The sequence below is a fragment of the Cherax quadricarinatus genome, chromosome 66 (assembly GCF_038502225.1).
Source record: "Cherax quadricarinatus isolate ZL_2023a chromosome 66, ASM3850222v1, whole genome shotgun sequence".
Lineage (NCBI taxonomy): Eukaryota > Metazoa > Arthropoda > Malacostraca > Decapoda > Parastacidae > Cherax > Cherax quadricarinatus.
Genome location: NC_091357.1, coordinates 21,268,449 through 21,284,438, shown reverse-complemented (window position 1 = coordinate 21,284,438; position 15,990 = coordinate 21,268,449). Strand labels below are relative to the sequence as shown.

At 44.5% G+C, this 15,990-nt stretch overlaps 1 protein-coding gene across 1 annotated transcript in view; it reads left to right on the top strand.

Annotated features, from left to right (window-relative positions):
- The window catches only part of LOC128704005 (carboxy-terminal domain RNA polymerase II polypeptide A small phosphatase 1), a 116,720-nt gene that overhangs the window by 85,324 nt on the left and 15,406 nt on the right, over positions 1 to 15,990 (top strand). Inside the window, exon 2 of the mRNA XM_053798895.2 lies at positions 14,970 to 15,220. Within this exon, the coding sequence (XP_053654870.2) occupies positions 14,970 to 15,220 (251 nt within the window). The remainder of the gene's footprint in view (positions 1 to 14,969; positions 15,221 to 15,990) is intronic.

The window sequence follows — 15,990 nt, the reverse complement described above, 5'->3', positions numbered from 1 at the left end:
TGAGAAGGACAGTGTGATAGAAATGTTTTAACCAGTATGGATACCCCTCCACCGGTTCCTCTTTTCCCGTCTTCGTAGGAAACATCATTAATGCCAGATCAACCAGGCTGTGATGGATATGTGGGTCAGCTGGCCACCAGCAACACCAGCCCGGTTGAGCAGATCAACCAAGCTGTGATGGATATGTGGGTCATGCGGCCACCAGCAGCACCAGCCTGGTTGAGCAGACAAGCACCAGACAAGCCTGGACCAGGAGTGGTCTGTGAGTAAGAAAGCTGTGGTAACACGTCAGAGATGTATATTAAAGAAGAGGTGAGGCTGACCTGGGAGCGAGTCACGGGGGCGATTATCCTTGCAGTCTTGGACAGCTAGACAACACATTCCTTTCCCCCTTCATTTTTTTCCATTCCTTCGTGTTTTTCTTCGTTATCGGCGGGGAATTCCAATTGTAAGAGGTTTTATTGTGTATGCTTGGCACGAAAGATGAAGTAGCGAATATGTATACCGTGGGAGGAAGCAGGCAGAGCGTAACAAGCAATCTTGACACTGTACTGATATGTATAATTAACCTCGAGTGAGTGTGTAATGTGTTGAGTATTAGGTAAGGTTGTCTTGGTGTGGCCATTGTTTTGTGGTTATTGTTTTATGGAATGATATGATTATTGTGTTATGGTAACGATACCATGGCGTGGTTGTGGTTATTGTGTTGTGGTAATGACAACATGGTGTGGGTATGGTTGTTGTCGTGTGGTATTGCTCTGGGTGTGGTTCTGTTATGATGTGGTTATTGTGATGTGGTGATGATTGCATGGTGTGCTAGTGTTGAGGTATTTTTACGCTGTGCAGGGCTGGGACGTTGTGTGTGTGTGTGTGTGTGTGTGTGTGTGTGTGTGTGTGTGTGTGTGTGTGTGTGTGTGTGTGTGTGTGCGTGCTAGCGCAGGGTTGCCCCGTGCTGTAAGAGCTATGCTCTTGTGCCATAGATCTGTGTGACAGGGGATGTTGGATCAGTGATTGACGCTGCTGCTATTAACACTGCTTGCTGCCTCTGCCGTCACCCACTACATTAGCCACCACCTCCCCATCCCCCGTGATCCCATTACGCTAACATCCAGCTGCTGGTCACGAATATAACGAGTGTGAAGGGTTTAAGGTTTTTTTTTTTATCCTGCTTTAATAACTATAGATTTTAGGAATGGTTGAGACTATCCTCATCCTCTCCTCCAGTCTTAAGGTACATCCATACATGTATACTACGAAACCACAGTATGCTCCAGTCCAGTGGATACCCACCACTTATACTGCAGCGGCAGCTTGACCAACAATCAAGTTATCACAAGAACAGCATCAAGAGACGTTGTTGTTGGCATTGCAAACACTACACAGCTTCAAGTGTAGAAATTATGAAGAGTTCTGGAGGACGGATCAGTAGAGACGGTCGATGAAAGTTAAGAGGAGTCCAGGAGCTGTGAATCGACCCTGGTAAACACACACACACACACACACACACACACACACACACACACACACACACACACACACACACACACACACACACACAGAGGAGAGTTAACATAGTGACCAGTATATCTCCAGAGGTTCACTTCAAGTGAATAACCTCTGCAGTCAATGGTCGTCTGGTAAATGTAAGAGTAACCTTCAGGAATGTTAACAAAGTCATTCCTGGTACTTTGTACAACATATGTCAGGATCATCTTTGTCATGTGGGTTCGATAACGTGGATGGGGTTACTAGGAACTGGTACTACTGAGATCTTGGAGTACGCAGCACCAGTGTGGAACCCACACCTGAGTATGTTTAGAAACTGGAGAAAGTGCAGAAGTATGTAACAAGACTTGTGACTGAACTAGATGGATGAACTACGAGGAGAACCTGACCAGATTGATATTAAAGACATTAGAGGATAAAGGAGCCAGGGGAGATATGTTAACATACACAATACCCAGGTGAATTGATAAGGTAGACAAGGACAGGCGAGAAACAGGAATTCGAGAACACAACTGGAACTTAAAGACACAGATGAATCACAGGGATGTTGGGAAGTATTTCTTCAGTCTGAGTGGTCAGGAAGTGGAATGATCTCGGTGAAGTAGTGGAGGCAGACTCCATACATAGTTTGAACAACAGGTACGATAGGCCCCACGAGGCTAAGAGGAAGTGAATCTGAAGAGTGACAGGTTAAAGAGGCGGGGCCAGGAGCTGAGACTCGACCCCTGCAACCACACCTAGGTGAGTGCAAAGTCTTATGAGCGACACCTCGGGAAGGAAGGAAGGAAGGAAGGAAGGAAGCGATAAGATATAAAAAGGTTGACACATTTGGCTGTAGTGTTTATAGTATGTTTATACTGGCTTGTGAGTGGTGGTCTGCACGAGGTCGTGTTTGTCTGTGGGGTGCTTTTCTGAATGCCTACGCTGGTTTATATGCACGTATTTTTTGTTTGCACATGTTTGTGTATGTGCTTATTTGTACAGTTGTTTGTTTATGTGTATATGCGTTTTTTTTATCAAGTCTTGCGTGTGTACGTGTAGGTTGTGTACACACATGGTTTGTTATGAGGCTTAGTTCAGGAATGATTGGAGTGTAGTTGTGGTGGTGAGGGTGGTTGGTGGTGGTGGTGAGGGTAGTTGGTGGTGGTGGTGGTAAGGGTTGTTGGTGGTGATGGTGGGGCTGGTTGTTGGTTGGTGGTGGCGGCGATGTTAGGGTAATGGTTGGATAGTAGTGGTGTTGGTTGTGGTAGTTTAGGAGAGGGGGGGGAGAGTTAGTGGATGTGGGTATTGGGGGTGTGGGTGGGGGGTTTTGGAAGGTGTGGTTGTGGGAAGGAAGGTGTCAGAGGAGGGGGGGGGGAGGTGGAGGTGCCGTTGGCGTGCCAGCTCAGCCCTATATATTTAGCCAAGGTGTGTCCCATGGCTCCTCCCAGACCTATTCCACACCCATACATGCCCGCCAGCTAGGTGAGGCAGATAGGTGAGCATCACTCTGCAAGGACACACCTCTCGTAATAACATCACTGCACATGATACCAACATGTCTTTAAGCTCCTGGTGGGCAAAACGTGTCTCCGGTAGATACCCAGGTATTGTGTTTTATCCATCTTGACGGTATTACATACCTCTGATGTAACTATTCTTGTCAGAGATGAACACGACACTTCGTACAGTGAATATGTTTACATTCTGCTGCTAGCATATAACCTTCGTCACTTATACAACTTTCTACTGGATTGACCATCTCTTCTACTACTACTACTACTACTACTACTACTACTACTACTACTACTACTACTACTTCCACTTGTGTTTCTCCTATATAAGACCCTGGTGGGAGAAACCTCTGAAAGATACTGAGGTGTTGTGGATGTATTCAAGAAGACACCTGTCACTTCAGAACATGCATCACATCAGGTACTGGGGGGAGGTTAGGGTAGGGGACGTAGGAAGAGGTTGTCTTCCAAGGCAACCCATTCTCGTTTTAAAACCTCGGAGGTTGATGTTTTTGTTTCACGTTAAGTCATCATTCATTCCAAGTGTCCGGGGCCCAAAACTGTTCAACAGCCTCCCACCAGTAATAAGGGGCATTACGGGAAGACCCCTGGTTGTCTTCAAGAGGGAGCTGGACAGATACCAAAAGACGGTGTGGGATCAGCCGGGCTGTGGTTCGTACGTTGGATTACTTGCGGCCAGCAGTAACAGCCTGGTTGATCAGGCCCTGATCCACTGGGAGGCCTGGTCGTGGACCGCGCCGCGGGGGCGTTGATCCCCGGAATGCCCTCCAGGTAGATTCCACCTTTCCTGTGTGTGTCATTTGTATTCTGTCCTTCCCTCCTGTTTCCTCCCCGCTACCATTTCCTTTTCTCTCCCATTTCTACCATTCTTTCCTTCCATTGTCTCCCTTCCCCCACCCAGCTCTGCTGGAAGGAAACCCTTGAAGTTACCGTAGCTGGTGAACCCAGAGAGGAATGCTTAATGATAACGTCATTGTCCTACTAAAACCTTCCAGCTTAGACCGACGTATTTCATTACCTCGTCTGAAACCTGGAGTTTACCTGGAGAGTGTTTCGGGTGTCAACGAATGGAATATGACAAACAGATATGTTTTGTTTACTGTATGTCAGTAACACATTGATTAGCGTAGCAGCATATTGCTGATGTAGCTAATGTTGGAACAACTTCACTGTCCCAGGAAGCCTGGTTTGGGAACGGGCCACGGGGGCGGTGACCCCCGGAATAAACTGAAGGTTGACTGGCAGGTAAAATACACATATTCATTGATCAAGATACTTATTAATGAAACGTTTTGCCACGGTTGACTTCATTCACAGCAGACGTCTTCTACGGTGCCTCTACACGGTGATGATTTACATACATGTGCAACAGTTGGGTGTCTTTATTGTTGCAACGTTACGTCTACACAGTAGGTTTCTTCAATCAAATACAGAGGCAGCAGGTAAGCAAAGTAAAGACTTGATCAGTCCATCAACCTTGGAGAAATAATATTGGAGGTGGTTAGTCCCCCAGTCTGAGAAGAGTTCAGCTCTGTGGAGTGAATGATGTGAAGAGGGATTTTTTGGGCGGTGAAACCTCTTTGTATATATGCTTGTTGGTGTAATTCACTGCAGCAGGTGTGGAGGCACATGTGTCTAATTCTTCATCTTGTCGGTATTGTATATCATCCATGTACAGATACTTCTCTTTCAGTTGTGAGATCCTGGTGTGAGAAGCATCCAACGAGGTCATCCTAATAAATTTTCTTCACACTGTGAACAGTCGGCACTCATGACGAGCGAGAAGGGTAGTAAAGTCCTGCAATAATTCATAGCCCCCCAGATTGCAAATGAAAACTGGACGGCCTTGGCTGCCTCCTCACTGACCAGTGCCCTGACCCGACTACTGGCTTTCTCTATTTTCTTCTGACTGGCAGCTTGATGATAGTCCATGACGAAGGGAAAGGCGAGTACTGTAATACTAAGTAATGTCCAACTCTTGAACCAGAATAAAAACAACATCGAGGAAGCAACTCCAGCAAGCAAGCAACTTTCTCAGCAATATTGTATACAATACCCACCAGTATACATCTACTGCCTACTTAGCAGGGTTCTTCAGTCAAATATAGATGTAAGATAATAATTATTTCTACCAGTACATGATACAACTTATACAGATCAAAGCTGATATCAGTGACACATTACTATATAGAAAGTCCCTTGTTATGTAGAACATTTCCCGCAACTTAGGTCAGTTTTGTCCCAGGATGCAACACACACCAGTCGACTAACACCCAAGTGACTACTAGGTGACCAGGGACAGCAGGTGTAAGGAAACACGCCCCCCCCCCCTCCTCGATAAATTACCCGTACTGTTGATCGAGCCGCGGACATTGTGTGTGAGCTGAGTGCGCTACCAATTATTAGTCCCTCAAATACTGCTACTTGAAGATTGATAGACTGATCATATCTCTACTTCGCCACTGCTGCTACAGTCTCAATATTTAGTCTCTTCTGTATTCGACTGAAGAAGTCTGCTGAGGTGAAAAGTTGCAGCCCAACAGTTGAGTTATCTTTAATGTTGAAATGTTTCTTACTCACCAGCCAACATCCTGACAACATTCATAACCAAACTTCATCCACTTGTGTATATATGCAAGAGAAAATTTGACATTTCTGGGAGCTTAATCACTCCTAACGTGATCAAATGATCAAGCTTCCAGGACGTAAACTTCTACTAATGTCCTAGTGTTTGCTCACTTCTTTTTAAAGCACTTGACGGTATCAATACCAAGGTTCATGGTGAATTAGTCTGTGTAAGGACTGGGTATCTTGTAGACGTGTCAAGGATATAATGGGAACATTATAGAAGTATATACAAAAGATGAATTCAAAGGAGACTAAATATGGAGACAGAAGCAGTGGCGAAGTAGAGATATTATCAGTCCACCAGTCTTCAAGTAGCAGTGTTTAAGGGACTGATTACCTCAGCTTTTGTATGTAGTTCTAGTCTTTCCATTATGTCCTTGAATTTGTATTGATAAAGCCACTGGATGGCGAAACGTGTATAAGATACCCAGATGTTGCACATGTATCTTAATTCATCATTTTATCTGTATTGAATACCACTGAGATATACCAAGGACCACACGTACGTAGTGTCACGCAACACAACCCAGGAGCTGGTTGTGCGCGGTCGGAGAAACCTGCAAGGAAACCACACGTAACATTTTGAAATAGAAACTAAACATAATAAGATGAAGATGAAATATCCAGCAGCGAGGAATGTGGTGCACTATATTCAAGCAATTGGATTATATCAGAGATCATTTTAACTGCGTGAGGCGTCAGAATCCAAACTCACGGATGCTCACTTGTCACACTAATATATCTGGCTTCACTTGAAGCGTCCTGGAAGACTGTGGCATTCCTGAGTGACAGATGGCGATAGATGACCTTGTATGCGATTATTGTTATTATTATTACGTCATTGTTGTTATGAACAGGACGTGGTAATCTTGTATGAGTGATTCAGCGCTGTGTTATAGACGATATGCACTGGATATATGGTAGGGGTTAAGGGGCACGTCAGTACTCCTATTTATTTTTCCCCTGTAACCTACCTTGTCCATAATTACTAGCGCAACTGCTTTGTCTGCTTTCGTAAGGTGAAGTCTAGGATCTTTTCTTAATTCATGGTATAACTTAACAGAGGTGTGAGCTTTGTTCAGACCTCTGCAACACAGTTGTCATAAAAGATTTGCTAAGTTATACCATGAATTAAGGAGAGATCCTGGACTTCACCTTACGAAAGCAGAGTAAATGCGCTAGTAATTATGAACACGGAAGATTATAAAGGAAAAATAAACATGATATCAGGATACATGGAAACTGAAGCGCCTCTTAAGGTTGCAAAAGGTTAAGTAACGAGGAGTGTCAGTGAAAACATACCCCGGCCGGGATTGAACCCACGGTCATAGAGTCTCAAAACTCCAGCCCGCGCGTTAGCCACTAGACCAGCTAGCCACAATAAAATTCGTCCAACTAGGTATATTTCTACACCATAGGAAGGTTAGCACAGGCACCACTGTGACCACAAATGCAAGTTTTTACAGACGAATCTCCAGCTAGCGTGGCCGTGATGAACTCTAGCTCAAGTCCCTTCACTGCCGTCAACATGACTCACGAAATCGTAATGACACGATTGCAAACAAACCATACCCCGGCCGGGATTGAACCCACGGCCATAGAGTCTCAAAACTCCAGCCCGTCGCGTTAGCCACTAGACGGCAGTGAAGGGACTTGAGCTAGAGTTCGTCACGGCCACGCTAGCTGGAGATTCGTCTGTAAAAACTTGCATTTGTGGTCACAGTGGTGCCTGTGCTAACCTTCCTATGGTGTAGAAATATACCTAGTTGGATGAATCTTATTGTGGCTAGCTGGTCTAGTGGCTAACGCGACGGGCTGGAGTTTTCAGACTCTATGACCGTGGGTTCAATCCCAGCCGGGGTATGGTTTGTTTGCAATAGTGTCATTACGATTTCGTGAGTCATGTTGACGGCAGTGAAGGGACTTGAGCTAGAGTTCGTCACGGCCACGCTAGCTGGAGATTCGTCTGTAAAAACTTGCCTTTGTGGTCACAGTGGTGCCTGTGCTAACCTTCCTATGGTGTAGAAATATACCTAATTTTACTGTAAAAAACCTTAAGACGCCTATAACAATCGGTGCCATTTACCGGATACCTCACACAAACATCCCAAATTTCAGTGAGAAATTAAAGTCACTAATAACAAACAGACAAATGAATAAGCACCACCTTCTCTTAGCTGGAGACTTCAACATCAACCTTGGCTTACTAGATGATCAGCCTGTAACTGATTTCATCAACAATATGAACAACACACTTCTCATACCAACAATAACTAAACCAACCAGGCTCACTGAGACAAGTGCATCCATAATAGACCACATATGGACCAATATACTAGCCCCCCTTAAATCAGGGATAATCACAGATAGCACTACAGACCACTACCCTACCTTCCTCTTATTAAACATTAGTAAACCACCACTTGAATACAACAAAGTCTCATTTAGACTCCATGACGAGGCCTCAGTAAGGAAGTTCACAGCTGACCTAGAGACTGTTGATTGGCCTACAGAATTCTCCAAGGCCAATGGTATTGATGACTGGACAGACATTTTTCTTAACAAATTACTTAGACTATACAACAAACATTGTCCTATAAAAACAAAACAGATCACAAACAAACGGCTTGGTTGCCCATGGCTAACCAGCACCATTCTGAAATCCATTGACAAGAAACACCAATATGAAAAGCAATATAGACAGGGCTTAATACACAAAGATACTCTTAAACACTATTCATCAGCTCTCACCAAAGTAATAAAGAAAGCCAAACAACTATACTACTCCAGTAGATTCACAGACACTAGAGGAGATATAAAAAAGACCTGGAAAACACTCTCTCAGATTCTAGGGACCCACAAACTGAGAAAAACCAAGAATATTGTCCTAACTAAACCTAATGAAACACCACTACATCCCACTGACACAGCTAACAAGATAAACGACTTCTTCTCAAACATAGGATCTAATCTCGCCAGTAAAATCCCACATACCAATGCCCATGCCGGGGACTACCTAGATGGGAATTTCCCTAATTCCTTCTATCTTGCACCAACTGAGCCCACGGAAGTCATTGAGATTATAAAGTCACTTAAAAATAACTCGGGGAATCTGTCTCATGTCCCACCATTACTGTACAAGCGAGTGGCCCATGTCCTTTCGCATGCAATTTCATTACTTTTTAACAAGTCACTAGAGACTAGCACCTTCCCGAAACTACTCAAGATGGCAAGGGTTACACCAATACATAAAGGTGGTGACCCTACAGACTTAAACAACTATAGGCCAATATCTAACTTACCATTGCTATCCAAAATCTTTGAGAAACTCGTGCACAGGAGACTGTATTCATTTATAACGACTCAAAACATACTCAACCCCTGCCAATTTGGATTCAGGAAAAATAAAAGCACTAATGATGCAATCATAAAAATGCTAGATCTGCTTTACACAGCATTGGAAAATAAGGAATATCCACTAGGAATTTTTATTGACCTAAGAAAAGCTTTTGACACAGTAGACCACGACATCCTACTCCACAAACTTGATCATTACGGTATAAGAGGCCATGCGCTTGCTTATTTCAAATCTTACATTACTAATAGGTATCAGTACGTCACCATTAAAGACACAGCATCAGCAACACGGCCACTTGATACTGGAGTTCCACAGGGAAGTGTCCTTGGTCCCCTGCTCTTCCTCATATACATCAATGACCTTCCAAACGTATCCCAACACCTGAAACCCATTCTCTTTGCTGATGACACGACTTATGTCATCTCTCACCCTAATCTTGCCACCCTCAACACCATTGTGAATGAGGAGCTGATTAAAATATCGACTTGGATGACAGCCAATAAACTTACGCTTAACACTGACAAAACCTACTATATTATGTTTGGTAGCAGAGCAGGAGATGCACAAATTAACATTAAGATTGACAACACTCTAATTACCAGAAATAATGGGGTCAAATTCCTAGGCTTATACCTTGACAACAACCTGAATTTCAGCACCCATATCCAGCATGTAACCAAAAAAGTATCCAAAACGGTTGGGATCCTCTCCAAGATACGATACTACGTGCCGCAAAATGCCCTTCTCGCACTATACCACTCACTTATTTTTCCATACCTCACCTATGCTATTTGTGCTTGGGGATCAACTGCAGCAACACACCTAAAGCCAATAATAACCCAACAAAAAGCTGCAGTAAGAATAATCACTAAATCCCATCCCTGGCAACACACCCCCCCACTCTTCATAGACCTAAACTTACTCCCTGTTCAGTACATCCACACTTACTACTGTGCAATCTACATCTACAGGGCCTTAAACTCTAATATCAACCTTGACCTAAAACGCTTTCTTGATAGTTGTGACAGAACCCACAGGCATAACACCAGACACAAACATCTCTACATTCCCCGTGTCCGACTAAACCTTTACAAAAATTCAATGTATGTCAAAGGCCCTAAAATCTGGAATACCCTACCTGAGAACTCTAGAACTGCAGACACATTCATCACCTTCAAAACTACCATTAGAAAACATCTTATCTCCCTGATACACCCCGTCAACTAACTACACGAATACCACCTGGTGGTTCACACTTACTCACTCACTCATTTGACCATAAACAGAAATATTAATCTCAATCTTAAAATAATGAATCCTGTGATACTCCAATACTGAAACTATGTACTGTGCCAAAACAAAAGCATTCACATTGCTAAACTCACAAACTAGTATTTAGTCACTTAGCCATAATACCAACTTACCTCATAATTTGTAATATTTTACAATTAAGAATAAAACTAAGTATGCCCGAAATGCCTAGCCATGCTAAGCGTTCTAGTGGTACACTCTGTAATCACTATTTTACTACATGTAAACTACACAATAACCAAATTTCTGTAAACTCAGCATTGTAATCCTTATAGAGAATAAACTTTGAATCTTATTGTGGCTAGCTGGTCTAGTGGCTAACGCGACGGGCTGGAGTTTTGAGACTCTATGACCGCGGGTTCAATCCCGGCCGAGGTATGGTTTGTTTGCAATCGTGTCATTACGATTTCGTGAGTCAGGAGTGTCAGTGGTTTCTCTTTGTTGATGTTATGGGACGCACCTTCCAACACCATCAAAAAATGGAATTTTACTCACGATTTGTGTTCCATTGTTAATTATTAGGAAGTGTATGATTTTATCCAGTTCACGTTGAACTGGTATATTCACTTGGCAGCGCTAAATGCGTAGGGGTCATAGAGCATCTGAAGAGTGGGAGGTAATCAGGTTTGATATCAACAGAGGGAATTAACTCTTCAGTTTCGTGGATCAAAAGCCTTTCCCCACCTTGAAGGGGTTTTATCATGCAAACAAACCTCTTAACTAATTTTTACCTGTTCAGCATATACCTCTGACTGAGGCCAAGCTTTCCTGTTGATCGCCTGGTCTGCCAGGCTGTTGGTGCTAGCGGCCAGCAGGGCCATCGTTTATTTCATGAATGAAGGTGCGTGCGCATCGCATAGATAACTTTCATTTGAGAGAGCTTCCCCCACCAGGGGCTTCTTCAATCCAAGACCCCTCTGGGTTTAGCCCTTGATTATGATAATAATAATTCTTCGATGCAAAGAAGTCTGCTCCAGCAGAACCGAAAGAGTTTATCTTAGGTTTCTTATCAAGGGCTCCTAGAATAAACAGACCTAATGTTGTGGAAGATTAGTGTCTTGACAGACTTTAACAGACCTTCACACACCTGTCCTCATTTTGCTGCCATCATCATAGAGGAGGAAGAAGAGAAGGACGGAGGGGAGGGAGCACAGGGAAAACACTTGAAAACATCATGACTCGATACTACAGTAGCTTCCCTTCTTGCAGTGTATCGGAGAATGCTTCTACGTTGCTGAAGGAAGCCAGTTACATCACCGCCAGGAGAGCTTCCAGTATGGCAGGATCCCTGGCTCACATGTTCCTCTGTACACGTCACTCTCCTGACGTGACAGTCAGGTCGTGCTACTCAGGCGACCGGAATGTCATCTTAAGTTGTGTCTGCAGATTGTGTTAGTTGTCAACATAACCGAGTGGTGTGTGTGGGGTTGGGGGGCTCGTGTGGGTGCTGTGTAGGGAAGCCAGTGGGGTGGGGGGCTCGTGTGGGTGCTGTGTAGGGAAGCCAGCAATGGCTTACACTCGGCTGTGTAATAAAATAGTGAAGCCCTACCAAGCCACAGTGTGGGTTCCTCTATTGACAGGGAGGGGAGTCATGTTTCAAGGTAAACACACTTTATCAACGCTAGCCGTCCCACCACACAGTGTTGTGTGGTTAACACTACCACCACACAGTGTTGTGTGGTTAACACTACCACCACACAGTGTTGTGTGGTTAACACTACCACCACACAGTGTTGTGTGGTTAACACTACCACCACACAGTGTTGTGTGGTTAACACTACCACCACACAGTGTTGTGTGGTTAACACTACCGCCACACAGTGTTGTGTGGTTAACACTACCGCCACACAGTGTTGTGTGGTTAACACTACCGCCACACAGTGTTGTGTGGTTAACACTACCGCCACACAGTGTTGTGTGGTTAACACTACCGCCACACAGTGTTGTGTGGTTAACACTACCGCCACACAGTGTTGTGTGGTTAACACTACCGCCACACAGTGTTGTGTGGTTAACACTACCGCCACACAGTGTTGTGTGGTTAACACACAGTGTTGTGTGGTTAACACTACCACCACATAGTGTTGTGTGGTTAACACTACCACCACACAGTGTTGTGTGGTTAACACTACCACCACACAGTGTTGTGTGGTTAACACTACCACCACACAGTGTTGTGTTGTGTGGTTAACACTACCACCACACAGTGTTGTGTGGTTAACACTACCACCACACAGTGTTGTGTGGTTAACACTACCACCACACAGTGTTGTGTGGTTAACACTACCACCACACAGTGTTGTGTGGTTAACACTACCACCACACAGTGTTGTGTGGTTAACACTACCACCACACAGTGTTGTGTGGTTAACACTACCATCACAGTGTTGTGTGGTTAACACTACCACCACACAGTGTTGTGTGGTTAACACTACCACCACACAGTGTTGTATGGTTAACACCACCACAGCCACATCTGTCACTGCTGTCAACACCACAGCCACACCTATCACTGCTGTCAACACCACAGCCACACCTATCACTGCTGTCAACACCACGGCCACATCTATCACTGCTGTCAACACCACGGCCACATCTATCACTGCTGTCAACACCACGGCCACATCTATCACTGCTGTCAACACCACGGCCACATCTGTCACTGCTGTCAACACCACGGCCACATCTGTCACTGCTGTCAACACCACGGCCACATCTGTCACTGCTGTCAACACCACGGCCACATCTGTCACTGCTGTCAACACCACGGCCACATCTGTCACTGCTGTCAACACCACGGCCACATCTGTCACTGCTGTCAACTCCACGGCCACATCTGTCACTGCTGTCAACACCACGGCCACATCTGTCACTGCTGTCAACACCACGGCCACATCTGTCACTGCTGTCAACTCCACGGCCACATCTGTCACTGCTGTCAACACCACGGCCACATCTGTCACTGCTGTCAACACCACGGCCACATCTGTCACTGCTGTCAACACCACGGCCACATCTGTCACTGCTGTCAACACCACGGCCACATCTGTCACTGCTGTCAACACCACGGCCACATCTGTCACTGCTGTCAACACCACGGCCACATCTGTCACTGCTGTCAACACCACGGCCACATCTGTCACTGCTGTCAACTCCACGGCCACATCTGTCACTGCTGTCAACTCCACGGCCACATCTGTCACTGCTGTCAACACCACGGCCACATCTATCACTGCTGTCAACACCACAGCCACATCTATCACTGCTGTCAACACCACGGCCACATCTGTCACTGCTGTCAACTCCACGGCCACATCTGTCACTGCTGTCAACACCACAGCCACATCTATCACTGCTGTCAACACCACAGCCACATCTATCACTGCTGTCAGCACCATCACATGTTTCATCACCTTCTAGGCTTGGGGAAAAACCCTATTGTTGTTGACTCGGTGGGGGGGGGGGTGTAGTCGTCTGGACCTGCCGGGGGTTAGGCAAGGGGAAGTTCATCTGACTTAGTTGGGAACCTATTGTTCCTGTTTCTCTTTCCTGACGAGATTTTGTTTCTTCTATAATTCCCACCCGCATTTCATCAACACACATTTCTTGGAGACCTGGGTATGGCCCATAACAACCAAGCAAACTGGGCTAGGAATGTTGCAGGGGAAAAACTCCGGAGACCCGTCTAAGGTATGTAAAAAGTAAGGTAACCTCAACAACACCAGTAGGTATTATTAGTACAGTAACTATTTTTTAAAGGGGTAGAGGGGTAAGCTAGCAGAAAGTCTCGGTCAGATGACCAAAAGCGCCCCCTGCAGGTCATCATGCGACTTAGACCCGTGTCAGGAAATGCTGTTTCCTGACAAACCTTACTTAACCTAACCTAACCCCGCAACACCGACTCCTATCTCATACTATTGTTCCATAACATCACTCTGTATATTATAGGTCACCGGTGGTGATTGTAACTGCTATCGATGTTAGTATCGCAAGTAGGCGACTGTTAAAGTATAAACAAGAACATGTATTATGTAAAGTGTGGTCAAGTGTCTACTAGTGAAATCACTTAGTCTTAGGGTTTCCATTACTAGACATCCCATAGGGACTATGAGAAAAGTGGGGATATTGCAGTTTGTAGAAGCACAGGAGCTGTACACAAATAACCCGCACATAGAAGAGAGGAGCTTATGACGGCGTTTCAGTCCGACTTGGACCATTTACAAAGTCACACTTTGTAAATGGTCCAAGTCGGACCGAAATGTCGTAAGCTTCTCTCCTCTATGTGCGGGTTATTTGTGTATCGTTCCAGTCACGGTATTGTGCCTTTTTTTGTTATTCACAGGAGCTGTATTGTCAGTACTCCTCAGGCAAGACAATGATGGAATAAGTGATGGTGAAAGTCCTTCTTTTGAGTCACCTTACCTCAGTGGGAGACAGCCAGTATGTTTAAAAAAAAATTAATTCCCTGATTTTGTATTCCTTAACACTAGTAAAATGTCAATTTCTTTTTGTCACATAGGGAATGTATTAGTAGCTTTCTTTCACTAAAACATTCACACAGGCATTAATCATTTTTCCATGCTTAAGAAATAAGTCAAATACCTCATGAAGAGATTTTTTTTCAAGTAACAAGTGTCTTTTTACCTTCGCAGGGAGCCAGAATGGTAAGAAACCAAAAAAAAGCATCTTCCGAACGCTATTCTGCTGTTGCGTTTCTGGAGAAAATGATTCAGGTGGTGCAGCCAATGGGGTGTGTGTGTCCGAAGATGTACCTCCCTATACCCATTTACCGCAGCCTCCAGGGCCACAGCGACACCTCCTGCCATCCATCAGTCATCGAGACATGCACAAGAAGTGCATGGTTATTGACCTCGATGAAACGCTTGTTCACTCTTCATTCAAGGTTAGTGGCTCTTATTAACTCATGAATAAACATATACATACTAGATATTATTACAATAGTGTATTATGGAAGGAATGTATATGTTGGATCACCAGATGAAGAGATGGTTGAGGCAGACACCACATACAGTCACCAGAGTGGGTGTGTTTGGACCCTGGAGTTCAGGAATTGGTAAAGCCACTCGATAGGGGTTAAGATGAGGGGTAAGGAGACATGACTCAACTCAATTTGTGATACAGTATTTATGCTAAAAAAAATATGGTTGAGTGCTTATGTAAGAGGCAGAATTTAGACAAGGCACATACACTGTTGGGGTGTGAGCAGAGTAACATTTCTTTAAGGGATTCAGGGAAACTAGTTAGTTGAACTTTACTGTTGGAGGTGGGAGGTACTACAGTGCCTGTACTCTGATAAAGGTCTGGTGATGTTGCTGTTCAGAGGCATCATTTGAATTCTGATGTATGCACACACATTTGGCAAGACAGTATTTAATAAATGGTGGTGAATGTGTTTCCTTTTTTTGGATAATCCTACCTTAGTAGGCAGTGGTCAATATACAAAAAAAGGTACGTACAGTAGGACCCCTGTATCCACGGTGGATACGTTCCAAGGACCTGTTGTGGATACCAGAACCGTGGATAGTAGCAATCCCTATATATAAGTCCCGTATATACCAATTATGAAGTTTAATTGATAAATTATGCACAAGTGGAGAATTATCACGTTTTCACTGATGGGAATCACTTCACAGCTTCTCATAGGCTTTGAAG